Source organism: Dromiciops gliroides, chromosome 4 (genome assembly GCF_019393635.1).
Source record: "Dromiciops gliroides isolate mDroGli1 chromosome 4, mDroGli1.pri, whole genome shotgun sequence".
In the NCBI taxonomy this organism is placed as follows: Eukaryota; Metazoa; Chordata; class Mammalia; order Microbiotheria; family Microbiotheriidae; genus Dromiciops; species Dromiciops gliroides.
Genome location: NC_057864.1, coordinates 460,556,615 through 460,577,952, shown reverse-complemented (window position 1 = coordinate 460,577,952; position 21,338 = coordinate 460,556,615). Strand labels below are relative to the sequence as shown.

The following is a 21,338-nucleotide window of genomic DNA, read 5'->3' as shown; positions in this document are numbered from 1 at the left end:
ATTTGAGATTATATTTTGAAAAATAGAAAGGAAAGCCAACTTTTAGGATATAGTGAATGTATCATTATGCAGGATTTTGCCCGCTGGATGCAAAATGTTTCTCTGCAGGGAAAAGAAATAACATTTTATAGGCTATTTCTTTGTTAAGGTGTTGGTCAGTTTCAAATGTTGCTTGGTAGCTTAGTACCCTTTGAGGATTATTAATTGATAGGCACTGTGATATAAGCTTAGATTGTGTTTAGTCCTTTAAGACAGTTGTCTTATGTGTCCCAGCAAAGCCAAAATATACACATGCAACTCAGCTTTCCCCCTTTAGAAAGGAATTTAAAGTATTTTGTTGGACCAGCCCGAATAGACAGTTGTAGGGTTGTGTCACACACATTCTTACTATTTATGTCTAGGAAGGGTGTTTCTCCATAGCAACTCTCGACATTGATTGGTGGTGCTTTGTTTTTTTGCTTCTTATTTTCTGTTCTGATTGGCTGCTGTCGCTCACATGATCAGATGCCAGCCAGTCACTGTTTTGCGTGGCAGTGGGCTTCTGTGGCTGTAAGTATGACCCACTGTGACTACCACAGAAAAGTCCCCCGTCTTCTTGACGGCTCTGTGTGGAGTGACTGCTCCCGTCATACCATTTCATGTGGAAAATAGAGCATGTTGTCACGTAGTGTTTGCTGTAGTGATTCAGTTGCTTCTTTCTGCCATGCTTTGTTTTTCAGAGTCCTCATAACCAAAGAAACTGGTGATTTTACATCATCATAGCTCATTTTCCCAATTGTCAGTGTTTGTCAGGGGTCCCTGAAGTCTACACTCTGCATGTTCAGATAGAAACAGTTTGTGCTAACAATTATAGTTTGAAATTGTGTCTAGGTGTGCTAAAATTCTAGCAAAGAGAGTAATAACATGGTTATTTCACTATTATAGATTTTTAAACATACTAAAAAAAAATCTAAACTAGAAATTTAATTTATTACTTTAGACTTTAACACTGAAATAGTTTGTAGTTCATTTTTTAAGTGGCAAAAGTTTAAAAGTTGAAAAAGAAATTTCCCTCCAGTTACAACTTTAGAGGTAAGTGCCTAGAGCCCAACTTGGGCCTTGTATTTTTCTTTTCTTTTCTTTTTTTTTTTTAATTTTAAAGATTTCCTAGGCCGTAACATTTCCTTGGGTCTATTGGGCTTCTCATGGGAAGTTTCTTCCATTCTGATGCCTTGACTTTCTACTATAACATTGCTCATTTTTAAGGGGGAGGTGTGGCATCCAAATTAGGAGGTGGAACATGATTGTTTTCAACTATTCTGTTGTTTTCAACAATTCTAGCCTGTATCACCACTAAAATCAAATGCTCCTCCCCTTCCCTCCTTCCCCCTCCCCTCCCCTCCCCTTCCCTCTCCTCACCTCTCCTCGAGTAAGGGCAACACTGACCGTATCTATTTTAGATTTAAAATTTACTCTGGTTCTTGACTTTAGACATGAGCTGATAGGAGCTCTAGATTCATTATGCTGATAGTTTGTAAGTAGAGGGGCGCTAGAGCAGAATTTTCCTCCTGGGGCCAGGAACATCTAGGATACAAACTTGTTATTAGTTTTTGAAAACTTTTATCATTTCTAGAAGTCATTTTCTGAAACTGTGTGTGTGTGTGTGTGTGTGTGTGTGTGTGTGTGTGTGTGTGTGCGCGCGTGTGCATGTATACCTGTGTGCATGCCTGGGAGACCAAATTTTGGCTACTTTCCCCATCAGGGAGACGAGCTGGCCAGGGTCACTAAGGGCTCACCTAGGCCATCACAGAATATCTCTGGTCAAGGTTGAATGCAGTCCTCGGGCTCTTAGTTGGCTCTCCCACTGAAAGTGAGCATTCTTTCTAGGAAATTTTCAATAGTTCCTCAGAAATGTCTTCTTGGCTCTTTCTCATGAATGGGAGTTTCCAGGTATATCCCATCCTTAAGTGTCAGGAGGTTCTTAATGACACTGAGCCAAAATCTGCTTTCCTGCCATTTGTGCCTGTTAGACCTCAGTCCGTCCTGGCTCAGAATCCATCTGCTCATTCTTCCATGGGAGAGCCTTTCAAAGATCTGGAGAGCATTCTCCCCTTCAAATTAAATGCCTGCCCAGTTCCTTGAGTGGTTTTCAAATAGCATCATCACAGGACCCTTGACCAACCAGAGCACCTTCCATCTTGTGTTTCTGGGATCCAAGGTGGCATCCAGCGCAGATGCTAGTCCTGTTGCTGTGGCTTTCATGGACACTGTCTCCATGACTGCCCCCAAAGATGAGACAGTGCATCAGTCTTACTTTCTCATATTGATAGTCTGGTCAGCCAAATGTCCCGAATCTTTTTCATATGCACCACTGCCCTTGTTTTCATATATACTATTTGTGCATTTCAATTTTTGACATTTATCATATCCCCATCAATTTCGATCATTTCACCTTCTGCCCAGTGTTTCTGTTTTGGTCCTCAGGGTCCAGACAGAATCAGTCTGATCCCTGTGTCACATGCCAGCCCTTCACATCCCCCAGCACTGCTCTTAGGTCCTGCTGAGTCTTCTCTTCTACGGTTTGAACACTCCCAATCTCTTCAGCAGATCACATGTCTCATGTACTCAAAGCCCGTCATCATCCTAATTGCCTTCCTCTCCATTCCCCCTTAAAATGTGAGCACGATGCTCTGGATGCCATCTGCCCAGGGCTGAGCATAATGGGACCATCACCTTCCTATGCCTGGAAGCTCCGTCTCCGTGAACGCAATCACTCTAAAACTACGTTTGCAGTCTTCTAAAACCTCCAGATTTTTTATTTTATTATGTATTTTTTTGCAGGACAGCTACTATCTAGCTACACAAGACAAATTTATTCCAATTGCATTTCACTGTGAATTCAGCTTAGTACTCTAAACCTGTCAAAATCTTTTTGTTGGGGCAGCTAGGTGGCGCAGTGGATAAAGCACCAGCTCTGGATTCAGGAGGACCTGAGTTCAAATCCAACCTCAGACACTTGACACTTACTAGCTGTGTGACCCTGGGCAAATCACTTAAGCCTCATTGCCCCACCCCCTAAAAAAATCTTTTTGTTTCCTGACCCTGTGATCCACTTTATTAGCTGTTCCTCTGAGCTTTGTGTGATTTGCAAATTTAATGAGCATATCATCTTGGCCTTTATGTCATTGACTACAGTGTTAAATGGTATAGTATTATGCATAGATCTTTGAGATGCTCTAATGAATACTTCCTGCCATGTGGACACTGAACCAACAAGAACCACATCCAACCAGGTTGGAATCTATTTGATTGGAATAATCAGCTTTCAATAAGCAGTGAATTTAAATGAAAAGATAATGTGTTTGAATTTCTACCAACATACGTATATATTTTCCTCTTCTTGCATTTTGGAGTTGGACCTCTGGTTGGTCAATGCTTTTATTTATTGACATCCATAATCAAAGAAAATTGTATTAAATTATTTTTTCTTTATAGTAGAAGCCAAAATAATTAATTCATGAGTAACTAATTATATATATATGTTTATTTATTTATTGAATTTTTGTTAGCCAAAGCACACACAAATATCAGCAACAAATTTCCATTTAGGCTTGCAACAGGAAGAACAGTTAGTAAATTCATTAATTACTTCATTTTCACTTGAAATAAATTCTCTTTTGCTCTGAATATACTTACCACCCTGCCTGATTCCTCTTCCTTCACTTCCTTAAAATTAAACCACTTTGAGAGGAAAAAAACATAGACAGATACACATGGGAAGATAACACTAATGAATAGGTTTCACTTAGTATTTTTACGTACACCAAGATTTAGAGGAAAAAATGAACCTTATATTTGGACCAGTGTAATAATTGCTTTTTTAGCTGGTCTATTATTCCCAATGACAGACCATTTATGCTTGATTAAATTGAAACTGCTTGAATTTTTGAACTACATTTGATTTTTAGAAGTCTCGCATGTCATACCAGGCAGAGAGTGCTTAGTTATTTTTTCCCTATTGTTAAATTATGAAGAATTCAACTATTATTTAATTTTTGAGGTAAAGACAAAATAGAGTTCATTAATTTGGCCTTATTTGGCTGCTCTTCCTGGGTAATGTCTGTAGTAAAAAAATAACAGTTAGCAAGTAAGTTTATTAATTGTTCTTTTGAGTATATGCTATTCAGCAACTTTGCTAATAAATTTTTTCTGTTAATATGGGCTGTTATTCATGTCTTTATGTATTAATAGTAATGACAATAAAAATAATTTGCAACTCATGTTTGTATAGTGACTTAGTTTATAAAGAACTTTTCTCATAATACCCAGGTAAGCTGTACAAGTAGTAGCATCCTCATACATCTAGTTTAAATTTTTTTTTTTAAGTGAGGCAATTGGGGTTAAGTGACTTGCCCAGGGTCACACAACTAGTAAGTGTTAAGTGTCTGAGGCCGGATTTGAACTCAGGTACTTCTGACTCCAGGGCCGGTGCTCTATCCACTGTGCCATCTAGCTGCCCCCCTCATACATCTAGTTTAAAAAGCTGAAACTCTAAGAAATGAAGTGATTTGTTCATGATCACACAGCTGTTAAACATTTGCATTGGTGGTCAAGTCCAGGACTCTTGATTCTGACTTTTCGAGAAGAAATCCAAGACTTCTCAAATTCAGGCGTAATTAGCAACTTTCAAGGGCATGTGGAGAAGGCCAAACCTGTTAACTGAAGGTTTACTTTGGAACATAAACTTAATAACAAGTGCCATTGATGCATTTGCTAGCTATTCTTCCTCTGCGGTGACATATGCCCTGTGTGTGTGTGTGTGTGTGTGTGTTTGTGTGTGTTTGTGTGTGTGTGTAGGAGACAGAGGAGGAATTAGGTAACTTTCCATTGCTATACCATAAGGAATGTTAGTCTTCTTATACATCAATAAAAATACATTTCTTATGCTTAATAGTGTTAAAATACATAGAAATTTGAGAACCCGTGTTTAAATATTTGCATGTTTTTAAATTATACTATTTACAACCAGTTGTTTTGGTTGAGTGAGTGGAAGAAGTGAATGAACTTAGAATGAGAAAGATGGCATTTCTAAATTATAATTATTGAATTTTAGCTGTAAAAATGCCCTTAAAAAAATTTTTTTTTACCCAAGCAAGAAATAGTAACTTTGGAAAATAGTGCTCACACTTCTTTGGAGTAGAACCCCATGTTCCACAAAACAGTCTTCCTCAGAATTCTTTCTACATTTTTTCAGTGATACCACGCCATGTTTCTAATGAAATAGATACTATTCACTATGGAAGGTGAAGTGACACTAAAGCACAAAGCAACAATGTCAAGGAGAAATTCTTAAATCCGTAATTATTTTGAGAAAAGGTTTTTTAAAGGAGAGGATTTGGTGCCTCTCTGTCATTAAAGCATGGAGTCCAACATTTCATCTCTGTATGAGGTGTGTCAAGTTCCATTTTTATATGTTTTATATTTTTCTTCGCTAAAGAGTCTCTACCCAAATCTAGTTATGCTGCAATGCATTTTCATAATTTTGGAAAATTTTTTTTTATATTAATCAATCTGAGTAAAACTGGCAGGTAGTTTGTGCACGTGTGTGTGTGTGTGCGTGCGTGCGTGCTAGATCACTTTTTCTAGTGTTTTTTTTTTTAATTTAAGAAAATAAACTGTACATAATAGATTACCCTGAAATTTATATTAAAAGTATATCATCTGGTGTCAATAGCCCTAAGGTTCCCATGTTTTGTATTATGGTTGGATTGTTAATACCCTCTAAGTAAATAATAGATACTGACAGGATAATAATATATTTTTCTTAGAGTCTTACATTTAAAGAAAAAATGACAAGCCTTAAATTTAAAGAAAAACCTACGGACTTGGAAACAAGAAGTTATAAATACCTCCTCTTATCCATGGTGAAACTAATCCATGCAGATCCAAAGCTGTTGCTATGTGTAAGTAAACTTCTTTTGATGCTTGAAATTATTCCCATTAATGTAACTTGACAGAAACACCATGTTCCTGAAAGATTACTGTTATCTAGAAAGGATTTTGACATTTCCGATTTCCTATTTCCAATTGACTTCTTCCTAAAAGAAAAAAGCAATTTATACAGGATGATAACACAGTTTATTCCGCAGGCCACTCATACTTATTTCCTTAATTTCTAATGTGCTTTAGAAGGGTGTTCTCATTTTGTAAGTATCGTATTGTTAGAATATGTACACCTGTTTAAGGAGAATTCTGAGAGTAGATGGTGAGGGGGAGCAGTCATTGAGCACAGCTTTATATCTGCTGGGGAACGTTGGGGGAAGGTTCAATACTGATATTCCTATGGCAGGTTAAGTCTCTTAGTCTCCTCCCGTTTTCTTTCTGTTCATGTGTAATTGTCAGTGAGATAGGGAACTAGAGAAAGGAGAGTGGGAGTAAGGATATATGCTTATTGAGGTTCAGGGGAAGGAGCACTGTATTCAGAATTTGGATGTGTTCATACCATCTGCTTTTCTAGTCGCTTCTTGTGTGACTTTGTATAAGTCACTTCAGTGAATGCACAAGCATTTATCAAGAGCCTTCTGTGTGTCGGGCTCTGTGGATACAACTCATGCTTGTACAGTGTTTTAGAGAACTTTGCTTACAACACCCAAGCATGTTCTACAAGTAGTAGCATGCTTACATACCTAGCTACAAGCATGGAAGCTCAGAGATCAAGTGGCCTGGCCTCAAGAGCTTCAGTTTCATTGGGGAAAGACAACATGTCCCTGGTGAGATGTTTATGAAACGAATAGCAAGCAAGTAGAAGGTACTCTGGGAGGAGAAGGCACCAACACAGTGGTTCTCCAGTGCTTTGCTCACAGTATAGTATTCCTTGCCACACTGAAGGTGTCTGGACAGCACTAGGAGAGACCCGGTTGACCAACTTAGATGCCCCTTTCCTTCAATAAATGCAGCCTTTTGTGAGTATGAGGTCTGATGTGTTTTGAGTTTAGTGCAGATGTGTAATGGGCAAACCTTGTTTATTTCTATTTTTTGAGTATCCTATGCCTGTACTATGTATGCAAGGTCAGTCTCTTTCTTGGTGACTCTCCCAGTTCCTGTGCGTTCCACTCTCATCTCCATGCACATCACTCCTGTCTGTCTGTCTGCTTGCTTGCCTGCCTGCCTGCCTGTCTGTCCGTCCCTATCTCGTCTTAGTCATTCCCAGCTGGATGCCCTGGATACAGCCCAAGCCCCGTTAGGTCCATCCAGCCCACTCTTCTGATTCTCCCTCTCCAAGTAGGGGACCCCTGGGTAACCTCATGGAATTAGCTTAAGCCAGAGTTTTGTTATTAGATCATCACTTCGCACCAGGGAGTCAGCCTCTTCCCTGTTAATTCCCATCATTTGGATGCATGCACCCGTGTATTATTGTGTAGAAGCTGCCCTCTGAGTACTAAGGGACAGGTGGCATTCATTTTTCTGCTTGCAATTCAGTTTCACAGCAGGGAGCCCGATTCCCTGGTGCTTAGAGAGGTCTGCATGTCCAACTGGAGCAGCCTAAGGTCTCAGCCTTGAAGATGCTATCTCTGCTGCCATCTAGTGGATAAGTGCCTTTATTAAACTGGCTGCAAAGCCATTGAAAGGGGCGGATTCCAGTTAAAGAGTTGGGAAAGAGTTTCTATTTTGGATACTTATTGACCAAATTTAAATGAATTTGGGAAGAAGGCCAGCTTGAATTTCTGCAGAGTTAAGATCTGTGCCTCCAAACTCTTTGGATCATACACAGCATCAGAAAAGAAAAAGGAGCAGGCCCTCCCACCATAGCAGGGCTCACCTATTTACTGTCTGCATGCACATGCCTCATTGTGAATAGTGATGCTCTTTGTAAACCTTGGGCAATGATAGAAATGACAAAGGGATAAGCTAAAGATCAAATTGTATTGAATGCTAGAAGTGATAGGGAGCCCCTGGAATCGATCGACTAGGAGAGTGACATGGTCTCCATTTGTTAGCTTGGCGGAAGATGGATCGGAGAGAGAAGAGAGATTTGAGCCAGGGAGAACAATTTTTAGAGGGGCCTATCGCAGTGGTCTAGGGGAGAGGTGGTGAGGGCCTGGCATAGGCCGGTGGGGGCTCTGCACGGCAGGAGAAGGGGCTGGATGCACAGGAGATGTGGATGGAGACGTAAGGAGCTTTCACAATGATTGGATCTATGTGGAGGGAGGGAAAGAAAATGCAGCATCAAGAACGCCAGCATTGTAAACCTAGAGAGGCAGTGCTACCTTCTTCAGCTGGGATGGCATTGGGAAGAGAGATGTGTTTTGGGTGGAAAGATAGGGAATTGCAGCTGATTCATTTCTGCTATGGTATAGTTTACTCACTGGCCATTACCTCAGAGTGCAGAGCCTCAGCCATTTCGGGGGCCCTGTTTCAGCTAAGAGACATAATGAGGTGGCTGGCAGGTGAGGGCGGGCGATGCCTCAGAGCATCCTGCCCACCAGCCGCTAATTGGTGCCTGGGTCACATTGGGTTTGGCTGTAAGAACTCTGAGGGGCCCACACACTGCACTCCCATCTCCCTGTGGGAGAAGGCAATTGGGTGGTCTGGGAGGGCTGAGTTTAAGGCACAGGACAATTGTGTTGGAGATGATCCTGTGGTTGTCTAGTGGGAGGAAGGGGGCATCAGACCCATCTTCACAACCCTCCCATCGCTTTATCATACCATCCTCAGGTTTCAAGCTGCTGCCTCTACTTTGGAGAGTACTGATTTGGGTTTTCTGTTTTTAAAGTCATATTACTTTTAGGATAACTAGAAATACACTTAGACTGTTGTCTTCTTGATGTCTTTGTCAAGACTGCTTATTAATCACTTTGAAAGAGTGACTTGTAATTAGAATATCAGAGTAGGTTCAGCTTCTACAAATGTAGAATTATGATTATTTAACATCTAAATCAACATCTGAAGTGATTGAAAAACAGTTTTTGACCTTTTACTATTATTGATTTACTTATTAGACTCCTTTTGTATAGTTGAAAGGTAGCATAGTAGCGGTTACAATAAGGTAGAAGACCTTAATTCTAGCCCCAGTAACTGCTGTTAATTTCAGAGCCTTAGTGTTTCTATGAAAATATGGGAGCAGGAGGGGAGAGAAAGGTTCTAGAAGTTCAAATAACTTGTGGATTTTTTCCCTGTATTACATTGCAATCTTATCTCTTCTGTGGTTATAAATTCCAAATTAATAAAGTCTAAGTTAGAAGCTTATCTTTCCATCAGAGTTGTTTAAAATAATTTGGAAATAATCCATTATTCCTCATAAAATCATAAAAAACAATTTTAAATTAATACTTGGAGCCCATTAACTTTGTTAAATGAGAATACCCTGAAGATGGATTGTATTTATCATTAGGGTTTTTTTTGCAAAGTGTAGATGAACAAGTAGGGAAACTCTAACAGGTATAATGAAAGAAGAATGAAAACTTTGCACTGTTCTTTGCAGAATCCCAGAAAACAAGGGCCTGAAACTCAGGGGAGTACGGCCGAGTTAATCACAGGCCTTGTGCAGCTCGTCCCACAGTCCAGCATGCCAGAGATAGCCCAAGAAGCCATGGAGGTAAGAAGAACTTCACCTTGGCTGTCCTGCTGAGCTTCTGATGGGGAGGTTTTCTGTGCCTCGTTTACTGGACTTCGTGGTGGGTATTTTTGCCTCTCAGTAGAAGGTGATAGTGACAGGCTTGTCGGTGAAGGCTCTTGACTATATGAGGGTAAGGATGCTCTTGCTTGAGCTTTTATAAGACATGTAACTGCTGATGCTTAGAAAAATAATAAATTTAATTGCTGACCAGTGCCTTTAGGGAAAGCCACTTTAAAAACGTGGGGTAATGAAATTATGAACTGCATGTTATGGTGACCTTAAAAATGAATGCTGATGCCAGCACTGCTTTGGAATGAGCTGATGAAAAACCCCAAGGATCGCTCACCGTCTCACCCTCTCTCCTGCCTATGGAGCTTTTTTGAAATGGGGTGGGGTTTGCTGTCTCACTCTCTGGTGGTGGGGATTTTGTGGAATAGACCAAAATGGGAATGAAAAAAGGACAAGAGAAAAAGGAAATATTGTTTCATCTTGGAATCCCTAAGGAGCCATTCAGGGTTCCTGAGGTGGGGAGTGATGTGGTCAGAGCTGTTTTGGGAGACTGGATTGGAGGGAGGCAAGAGACTTGGGGAGGGGACCATGTACTATGAGAGACTCTTTTAATTGTTTGAAGGATCAATACCTTCTAGGCACTTGGTAATTCCCTTTTGTTTGGACTCAAGTTCCATGGACTTTACTTTGTAGGCTTCTCCAGTTACTTGGGCCTGAAAGTTTGGTGTCCTCTTTAGTTGGCCTTGGTCATTGATCTCTTTCATAGTCACTCAGCCATCAGCAGCTTTTCCTTGAAGATATTCCTAGTTTTTAGCCCTTGCTCAGCCTGTGCCCCTCATCTCCCAGCCCACTGTTACATGTCCTGACTTAGTTATTTCCTGCTTCCGAGTCTCCCTCCTCTGATCCCTCATCATGTCATTCATCTTCCTTGTGGTGTACTGGAAAGATCCCTGGGCTGGGAATGAAGAGATAGGCTCATCACTGACTAGCTGTGTGACCTTGGGCCAGCCATTTACCATCTCTGAGCCATAACATAGCCACAGTCATAGATGCACCAAGTAGCTCAAGGGGCTCTTGTGAGGACAGCGCTTTGTAGACATGTGGGCCCAGTGTGACGATGGAGTATTGTCCTTTATTATGCCATGTCAAGCCAGGGTCCTGCCTGCCCTTCAACGCTGTCGATAGGCTGGCCCTGCTTTTCAGCCCTGTTGGCCCCCAGGTACGGAGCATGCTCTGTCTGACCCAGACCTGGGGCTGTCTGGGCCCTGTGCTGCTACCTTCCTTCCTGCCCTCTCTCTGGAACGTTCTCTTCCCCACTCTGGGCTTGTCCACATTCTCTCCTTGTCCTCCTGGTCTAGTCCAGAACTCTTGGGCCAGTGAGGGCCACACAGCTGACCCTGGATGGTGTTTGATTTGGGGCACGCTCTCATGCTGTTTATTGTACACCCAGGCTCAGATCCTAGTGATTACCATTGATTAGGCTTCCAAGAAAGCCTAATCATTCCCCTTTTCGTTACATATGTTCCCCTTCTCGTTACATATGTCCCCCTTCTCGTTACATATGTCCCCCTTCTCGTTACATATGTCCCCCTTCTCATTACATATGTCCCCCTTCTCGTTACATATGTCCCCCTTCTCGTTACATATGTTCCCTTCTCGTTACATATGTTCCCTTCTCGTTACATGTGTCCCCCTTCTCGTTACATGTGTCCCCCTTCTCGTTACATGTGTCCCCTTCTCGTTACATGTGTCCCCCTTCTCGTTACATGTGTCCCCCTTCTCGTTACATGTGTCCCCCTTCTCGTTACATGTGTCCCCCTTCTTGTTACATATGCATATGTTCCCCTTCTCGTTACATATACCCCCTTCTCGTTACATGTGTTCCCCTTCTCATTACATGTGTTCCCCTTCTCGTTACATATGTCCCCCTTCTCGTCTATGGCTTACAGGGAGTTTGTAGCGTGACTTGGGAAATTCCTGCTAACTCCTTGTATTTAGGAACCCCCAAGAACCCTGGGCAGAGACCTCCCGGCAGGCAGGACTTGGAATTCCTTTCTTATTTCCGGATGACTCAGAATTATTTAGGGAGAGGGATTCAAATGAAATCTTGAAAGCACCTGTTTGGTCACTCCTGAGGTGCTTCTCTAGGTATGGGTCCCTAGGCCTCTAAAGACCGTCCCCAGGTCGGAGCAGCGCTCCATCTCTCCTGAAATCCTGTTTTTGCCACAAAACTGGTGGAGTGGCCCTCCTGACCTCCGCTTAGGCCCTGCTCATCAGAGGCTCTGTGGAGCGTCTCCTGCCTCTGCCAACTCCTGCTATGTCTTTGAGCCTCTTTGGGCCTTGGCTTCCTCCTGCCAGATAACAGACAGAGCTGGGCTAGACTGGTGCCGATGGCCCTTCCTGGCTCCAGATCTCGGATGCTACAATTGCTCATTCAGCAAGCCCTGATTGTAGGTTCTCTGTGTGCCCAATTGTAAGGAGGTGCTACAGCCACGGAGACAGAAACAGAACAGGCTCTGCCCTCAAGGAGCTGCACGTGGGAACAAATCAGTGCAGTCTAAAATGTGAGCAGAGGACTGTGGGAAGTGCTGGGGGTGTGCCCAGACCAGGCTAAGATCCCTGGACTTGGCTTGGAAGCCCTGTGGGCAGCCAGGCCACTCTCTGACCCTCACCATCCTCATTTCTCATGGTTCTGATGATCCAAGGAGGTTGTAGAAAGCATTTTGTAATCACAGTGGACTGTCTAATGGGCAGCTGCTTTTCTCACTTAGCACCATCTGCCCTCCCAAATGTCTGAGGCTGAACACTGTTGTGTTAGAGCCGAGACAGCTCCTTTTTAGCAGGGTGGGCTGGAAAATAACATCATGGATTAGAAATAGCTAAGTATTTAGGGCCGCTCTACTGGTCATTCACTTACCCTGTTTATTCTTCCTACTCAATCTAGTTAAAACTCTAGTTCCAAAAGTTTTTGAAATGTAATCTTCAAAATTGAGAGTTTTTAAAAGGAGCTGGAATCAGGGTATGAATGTGAAGCCTGAAGAGTTGAGAAAGTATATCGGTAGTTTTCATCAGAGTGTTAGAGTTGAATTGGTGTGGTTCATTTTGATCACCAGAAACTTAATGCTTAACTCTCAAAATTGCAATTCAGGAAATTAAAGTATAATTTGATTCGATGAAAGTAACACAATTAATTCCTTTTAAGAGAGTTGATTTGGGGGCAGCTGGGTGGCACAGTGGATAAAGCATCGGCCTTGGATTCGGGAGGACCTGAGTTCAAATCTAGCCTCAGACACTTCACACTTACTAGCTGTGTGACCCTGGGCAAGTCACTTAACTCCCATTGCCCTGTCCCCGAGAGAGAGATAGGGGGAGAGAGAGGATTTTTATAATTCTGGACATACTAAAATCCATAGCTTTTGGAGTTATGTAAAAGAATTACAAGATTTAGAACAGGAAGTATCCCTGGATCATCCAATGAGATCCACATTTGACAGCCAAGGACCTTGGACCTCCAGTGGCTATGACAGGCCAAAGTGAGTTGCAATTCAGACTCTTGCACAGGTGCTGCTGAATAGAGGTGGAGAAAATCTACCCCTTCTCTGTCTCCTGTCTCCCCTCCTCCCTACATGACTACTTGTTCTCAGTCTCCTTGGCTGGATCCTCTTCCAGGTCATACCGTCTGACCCCAGGTGTCCCTCAGGACTCTGTCTTGGGCCCTCTCCTCTTCTCCCTCTAATACTACTTCCCTTGGTGATCTTCCCCACTCCCCTGGATTTCATGACCACCTCTATGGGACGAGTCTCAGCCCTATCTTGCCTGCCCCTAAACTTTCTGCTGGCCTCCCATCTCAAATCTCCAACCGCCTTCCAGACATCTCAAACTGGATGTACCCAATATGTACAAAACTGAACTCAGTATCTCTCCCCCCTCCCCCCCCAACTTCCTTGTTTTTGTAGAGGGCAGGACCATCCTCCCAGTTCCTCAGACTTGCAATCTGGGCATCATCCTGTACTTCTCACTCTCGCTTACTCCCTTCGTATCCAAGCTGTTGCCAGGGCCTATTGAATACACCTTTGCGGCATCTCTCAAATTCGCCCCCTTTCTCCTCTGACACTGCCACCCCCCTGGTGCAAGCCCTCATCCCCTCACACATGGATTCTTACAATTGTCTACTGCTGGTGGGTCTGCCTACCTCCCATCTCTCTCTGCTCCAGTCCAGCCTTCAGTCATTCACTCAAGTGATTTTCCTAACACAGAGGTCCCACCATGGCCAAATAAACTCCAGCAGCTTCCTGATGCCTCCTGTATTCAAAGCCTTTTATAACTCCTGCCTTTCCACTCTTTTTATCCCTTGTTCCACAGTGACCCTGGCCTCTCGGCTGTACCACCTTTCAGCTCTGGTTATCTCGGCTCTCCCCATGCCTGCTCTGACTGCTGACTTCCCTGGCTTCCATTAAGGCCCATCTAAAATCCCTTCTTTTACTGGAGGCCCTCCCCAACCTCACTTAATTCTAGTGCCTTCCCTCTGTTAGTTATTTCCTATTTATCAGGCTTATAGCTTGCTCTGTGTGTGTGTTTGCATGTTGTCTCTCCCACTAGACTGTAAATTCCTTACGGGCAGGGACTGTCTTTTGCCTCTTTTTGTCTTGCCAGTGCTCAGCATATAGTAGGTGCTTAATAAATGTTTGTTGGTTCATTCCTCGTGGTGCCACAGGTAGTATTCTAAGACTACAAATGGAAGCCCAAGAGCTAGTTTGCATTGGTAGAGGGAATTTCCCAATCATCAGTATTCACAATCCAACAAGATCACAAGGCTGGTTCAAAAGAAATGACCTGTACTGTGCCCTGCTTCCCAGCTCGGTCTTCTTTGGATCTGTGATTTTCAGCTTTCTCCTCAGGGCTACCAAATGACCGACCTTTCTAAACAGGAGGTAGGGCTAGGGAGCTGACCTGTAATTTTATTAATAAACGAATCTCCTCGTAGCAGTGCATTTTCCTAGAGATGGTCTTAGCGTTACTTAGAGTACTGAGCCAAGTATATACTAGGCGATACTGGAGCCCAGGTATATTGCTCTGATGTCCCCCCTCTCTGCCCTTTTATACCCTGTCACCTCTCTTTAGAAAGGTGGAAAAAATATATTTTTTTAAAATAGCAAGTATCTTATAATCTGCCCATTAGCTAAGCTTGAGTCTCAAGGATAAATATTTTGTAGAGCACGAAGTCTGGATTTCCCTCCGGCTTTTTATTCCCTTCTAAAATACTCTCTTGTTCAAAATGTTTTCTAGCAGGCAAGATGGCATCTGCTTCTTTGGGAGACCTGGAAACCAAACTATTCCTCTGTCTGTGTACATATGACCAACTTTTACTCACAGTTACCCTCTTGTTAGGGGGAATAATGCCATATTCTTTGGAAATATTTAGGTCTTCGGTAAAATAGTTCTAGTTTTTGTTTTTTAAATCAACCGACAGTCAGAATGGATTTCTTGGCCTTTAGTGTGTGCCAGGCACTGTGCTTAGGATTTGGGGTGCAAAGAGAGCATCCCTATAATGACTCTTCTTTCCCTCAGAGCCTCGCGTATTGCTGCTGTTCTCTGCTTAAAGCACTAGTTTCATGTAGTAGTGAAATACTCTTATCTTTACATTTAGGCTTTGCTGGTTCTTCATCAGTTGGATAGCATTGACTTATGGAATCCAGATTCACCAATAGAAACATTCTGGGAGATTAGGTATGTCCATTTTAATTTTTATTAACTGTATTATAATCTTAAAAAATTCCAGCTCTGTAAAGTCATACCTAGTTCAGCATGAATCTCATATGCCCATGTCTATAGGTCTTTCAGATAAGATATGAATCATATCTGTAAAATGCCTCCCAACTACATAGGATGTTTCAGGTTTAACTCTTTAAATGCTTGTTACTTTCAAAAGTATCCTAATGTAACAATACCATTATTGGACAAGTGAAGAGTTTGTATTGAAGGCTTTTCGATTTATTAACTTAAGATTTATGAGAAGGCAAATGATCCATATGGTAGGAAATAAATGACATGTTTAAAAGGGACAGGACAGCAAGATCCTGAGGGATAGGCCAGTGTATTCAAGTATAACCTATAAATCGGGCCTTACAGGGTGACTTAACTTATAAGTAGATGAATTGAAAAGATATGTAGATTCAGCTGGAAGACTTTATACCTTCTGTTTCTGAAAATAAAGTCCACTTATAGTTCTTTAAAATGAAGAATGGAAGTGAGGTTCACTGGTGGGCAAAAACATTTACGTTATAGCCTATAAAACAGTCATTTGTATTTCAGAGAAAGTTGTTAAACTTCTCTATTAAACCTGACAGAAATAATCAGTCATTAAAAATTAGGTTATAGGAAAATTCTGTTATTAAATATTAGTTGTGTCTGTATTAGAGGATGACTCTGCTACTGCTGATCGACTTCATTTTGTTTCAGCTCACAAATGCTTTTTTATATCTGTAAAAAGCTAACTACCCATCAGATGCTTAGCAGTACAGAAATCCTCAAATGGTTGCGGGAAATTTTGATCTGTAGGAACAAATATCTTCTTAAAAATAAGGTAAGTTTCATTTGGAAGAAAAAAAAGCCTAGAATTTCAAGGGAAATTATGAAAAATCAGTAGCAATGAAGGTGGGGAAGAGAAATTATAGGAATCAGACTGTGGTAGAAAGCTGTAATAATCCAAAAGTCAAGTTAAGTGTTTGGGACAGACTAAGTAAAGAAGGATAAAATAAGGTGTTCTTGATCCAGTGACTGGTATTCCTGAGAACATAAGGTACTTGGGGAAGACCCTGCTCTTTGACAAGAACTGCAGGAAAAGCTGGGAAGCAAACTGTCTGAAATGAGGTTATGCCAGGTATTCTTAACTTTTCTGTCATGGAATACTTGGGTGAAGTCTGGACCCTTTCTCAGATTCATGTTTAAAATGTAAAACAAAATACCTGGGATTGCAAAGGAAGCCAATTCTTTTGACATAGTCATAAAAACATTTTTAAAAAACTGACAGATACCGTGTTAAGAGCCCCCGGTCTAGGGGAGATCTTAACCAAATGAGATCGAGGTGAGCATGAAATAGGTCATTTAGGTTCCAGGAAATCGAAGGTGAGCTGTAGATTAGGAAACATGGTTAACTCACTTCTCTCTGATAAAGGGCTGTTAGCTGAGTTAAGGCAGCTGACATCAATGCGGAAGGCCTAGAGCCATTGCCAGAGCTAAGAAGCCAGAGACTATGAACAAACTTTTCAAAAGAAGAATTTCAAACTATTAACCACTATATGGAAAATTGCTTCAAATCAGTAACAAGAGAAAAACAAATTTTTAAAAATCTCAGAAGTTTTATCTGTTACCCAGCACACTGAAAAAGTTGACAGAATGTAAGAAGAATCAGTGTTGGAGTGCTCGTGGAAAGATAGGCACAGAGTGTTGTTGAAATGTTAAATAAATACACCCCAGAATGCAGAAAGAAGTTCGGCAGGGGATTCAGAGATAGGGCAGCTTTGTTACTGTTGTGTGAAGTTTAGTTAGTTTTCAAAATATGCAAATAAAAGAAGTTTATAGTTTCATACACAGTCGTCTTTTGGGGGGTCTTTGTAAATTAGATGCTTGCCTTTTATTGATATTTATTTAAGTTCATAATTTAAAATAGTAAAGACAACACACTAACACTGTTAAAGTTGTGGATTTGTGTCTTCTGGAAGACAGGTGGGAACCGTGCCTAGGAAGTGCCTAGAATGTTCATACACTTCTTTACTTCAGATCAGATGCTTAGCAGTACAGAAAGAGGCTGTGTGTGTGTGTGCACGCGCGCCGCGTGTGTGCATGTACATACACTCACTGCAAGGCACACACACCAAGGAGAACAGAATTTGAAAGATTTCCTATATGCTGAATTATCTGGAGCAGTTCTTTCTGTAGTAGTGAAGACCTGGAAACAAATAGAGCTCCATGATTTGGGGAAAGGCGAAAGAACTTGGGGGTCCTGAATGTACTAGAATATGACTGTGCTGTAAGAAATGATCATTATGAAAACTCCAGAGAAGCTTTGGAAGATATGATCTGATGTGGTGTGAAGCAGGCTCAACCAAGAAAACCGGGACCCACAGTGACTGCCCAAGTGAAAATGGGAGGAATCAAAAGGAATAAAACCAAATGCCTCAGAATTCTATTCACCCAAGTTGGGCCCAAAGAAAAGATGAGAAAAGACACTTTCTTTCCTTATTTGGAGAGATGGGAGATGATATGTCTAGAACATTGCATATATTGTCCTGTTCAGTGAATTAATTTAGCAGAAAAGCTTAAAAATTTTTTTTCTTTTTTATGTGATACAAGGGATGACTCTCTGGGTGGAGAGGGGGACATATTTATAAATTAAGCTGATGTTAAAACAACATTAAAAGGGTTTTTTTTAAAGGTAAGTCAATGAAGATTTGAATATGGCAGGGAGCTTCACATTTTCCAGTTGTACTAAGCAAGGTTTTAAAAAAAATCTGCTCAGCATTGCATAATTTGTGGTTAACTTCTGTTCCCAAGTTGTGAGTCATACAGCTGCATAGTTATCTCACAAATTTAGGGCCTAGACAAATATTTCAGCCATCAAGTAAATGAAGCTGATGGGAAAAGGGGGGGGGGGAAACCAGTGTAAACATTGGCTTACAATCTCAGGGCAAGACTCCAGATTGGGGTCACCGAAGAGCTATGGAAGTCTCAGAGCTGAGAACGTCTAGTAGGGTACTTATGAGGTGGCATGCACAAAGTGTAGAACTTTGATGTCCAGCAAGATTTATAAAGGCTTGGGATCAAGGGAATTGGGTCCCTACTGCAACTCAGATTGAGTGTCATGACCTGGCAGTACTTTTCAAGTTACCGTGATAAAATATATATGAGTTATAATAAGGAACAAAAGGAGGTTTGATTGTTTCAGATATGATTGCATTGAAAATACTCTATGCCATAGTGAAATTGTCAGGCTTCATGGCGACCTGGTGCCTGGCATCTACCTTACGGCATCATCTCGTCTTTCTCAGCCTCCAGCCGTATTCATACCTAAATTGTCCAGTGTGGCAGCTGTCTGTCCTCTTTTAGGGCTTCCTAAGGGATTTCCCATGTCACTTGGATGTCTTCCTTTGCCATCTCCTCTCCCCTCCCCTCTGCCCCCTTCTGAATCCCTCCCCTCCCCGTCTTGCATGCAGAAGTGGCTCCTGTCCAGGCCAAGGCCAGTCCTTTTCCACGTACCCTCAATCCCATCCAATCCCATCCCAACTTGTCCAACAGATTACCCTCTCTGTCATCCCCACTCTCTGACTAATTTTTAATCTCTGCCTAGTTACTGGGTGCTTCCCTATTTCCCACTAACAAGCCCATGTCTCCCCACCTTTAAAAATTCTCACTTGTTCTCAACATCCCTGCTAGCTGTCATCTTATATCCTCTCTTTCCTGTCTAAACTTATCCAAAGCATGGTTTACAGTTGGTGCTTCTACTTTTTCTCACATATGTCTTCTAAACTCTTTGCAATCTGACTTCTAACTTCTTGATTCTAAAGTTACTGATGATTTCTTAATAACCAAATCTAATGTGTTTTATCTCAGTCCTGATCTTGACATCTCTGCAACCTTTGACATGGTTAACCATTCTTCTCCTGGTTTCACTCTCCTTCTGGACTTTTGCTTGCCTACCTATGTGATGGATCTTCCTCTGGGTCCTACCTACTTACCTTGACTTCAAGGCTCTGTCCTGGGCCACCTTCTCTTTATACTGTCTTGCTTGGTGATCTCATCAATTCCAATTGGTTCAGTTATATCCAGTCCTAATCTCTCCCCTGGATTCTAGCCCCACATGTCCAACTGCCTTTTGGACATCTCAAACTGGATGTCATTAGGCATCTCAAACTCATTATGTGCAAAATAACTCATTCTTTTCCTAGTTCCTTCCTCTCTCCCCAACTTTCCTATTGCTGTTGTGGGCACCATGATAGTTCTTCCATGTTCTTAACTTTAGTGGAATCCTCATTCTTCACTGGCACTCACACCACTTAACCAATCTCTTACCAAGTCTTGTACTTTCTACCTTCACAACATCTCTTTTATAGGTCCCCTTCGGTCTACCCACACAGGCCTGGTGCAGGTGCTTGTCATCTGACCCCTGCACTGTTGCTAGGTCTCCTTGCTTCAGATTTCACCACATTCCAATCTATTCTACTCAGCTGACAAAGTGATTTTTCTAAGGCACGTGCCTGATCCTGTCTCTCCTGACCCTTTTCCTCAACCTTGCCTTCCCCCTTTGCCTCATAGTCATCCATCTCACACACACACACACACACACACACACACACACACACACACGTGCCTCCCTCCCACTCCCTCCCCACCCCATATTATTTCCGGGACCAAATGTAAAATCTAGTTTATACCCAGCTAATTGGCAAAAGTGGGAATAATCTATCTCAGAGGGACTGTGAAAGGATGAGCACATTAATGCACAGTTGGTAGAGCTTTTGGGAAAGCAGTTTGTAATTATGCTAAGAAATGACACGAAATGTCCTTGTTCTGTGATGCAGGGCTGCCACTGTTAAGCATATCCCTCAAATAGATCAAAGACAGACCCCCATATATGTTAGGGGGCAAAACATACACGCACAAAAGCACTTTGTGTAGCAACAGAAAACCAGAAAGAAAGAAATGGCTATCTGTTGGGAATGGCTGAACAAATTACGATGCATGAATGCAATCAAATGAGAAGTGATGAAATCGAACAAAGAGAGAAGGAAACGACGAGTATACATTCAAAATGTTTATTGTAGCCTTTTTGGTAATAGCAAAGAACTGAAAACAGACTAGATGCCCATTATTTGGGAATGGCTCTAAACCGTTGGCATGTGGATGTGATGGAACATCTAGGCAGCAGCTATCAAGAGGGGGAAGTATGTGCATCCTGGTGAGAAGTGAAGCCAGCAGAACCAGAAACAGTCTGCCCAATGGCTGTATCCTTTTCACTGACAAGAACAGCCACAGTCAAAATGAAAACTGAATGGGTGATAGTTGTCATGGCCAAGCCCCCACCCCAAAGAGGAAAAAGGACCATGTGGCCTTGGGGCATGGCCTTGGCACACAGCCGAGCTTCATGGCCTAGGGGCTCCTGCCTGCACTTTAGCAAGTTCAGGAGGGTCTTCCTGTGTTGGTTGGTTTGGTTAAGGTCTATTTCTAGAGCCCCAACTTCTCAACCTTAGTCCTTATTTTAAAAAAGAAAGTTTTATTCATGTGTTTTAAACAATTCTGCCTCCCTCTTCCTTACTACATGTCAGACAACATATGCTTCACTCTGCCCCTGTCATCTCCCACCCCTCTGCCATGAGGAGGGAGGTCATTTCCAGGCCAGTCCCTCTGAAATCAAGATTAACTAGGGTGTATCAGCAAGAGTTGGGTTAGCTTTCACTGCTGATGTCCTTCCCATTGTTGCAAGCAGTCACTTGTGCTCCTGCTTCTGCTTGCTTCACTCTCAGTCCGTACAAGTCCTTGCAGTTTTCTCCCAGTTCCTCATCTCTCTCATCTCTTAGAGAGTAATAATATCTCATTAAATTTGTATACCACAGTTTGTTCAGTCATTTCCTAGTTGATGGGCACTAACTTTTCCCCCAGCCTTTTCCTACCACAAAAAGTACAGCAATAAACATTTTTCTATATATAGGAACTTGGCGTTTGTCTCTCTCTGCTTTGG

The 21,338-nt window shown here is 42.0% G+C and overlaps 1 protein-coding gene across 17 annotated transcripts in view; it reads left to right on the top strand.

Moving 5' to 3' along the window:
• NF1 (neurofibromin 1) overlaps window positions 1-21,338 on the top strand; it is a 248,796-nt gene that overhangs the window by 92,023 nt on the left and 135,435 nt on the right. For 12 of the 17 annotated variants that reach the window (XM_044004328.1, XM_044004326.1, XM_044004323.1 and 9 more), the window contains 5 exons: window positions 505-549; window positions 5,808-5,942; window positions 9,461-9,574; window positions 15,252-15,331; window positions 16,064-16,187. In XM_044004328.1, coding sequence (XP_043860263.1) covers window positions 505-549; window positions 5,808-5,942; window positions 9,461-9,574; window positions 15,252-15,331; window positions 16,064-16,187 — 498 coding nt within the window. The remainder of the gene's footprint in view (window positions 1-504; window positions 550-5,807; window positions 5,943-9,460; window positions 9,575-15,251; window positions 15,332-16,063; window positions 16,188-21,338) is intronic. The other 5 variants (XM_044004337.1, XM_044004334.1, XM_044004333.1 and 2 more) reach the window with 1 other exon arrangement.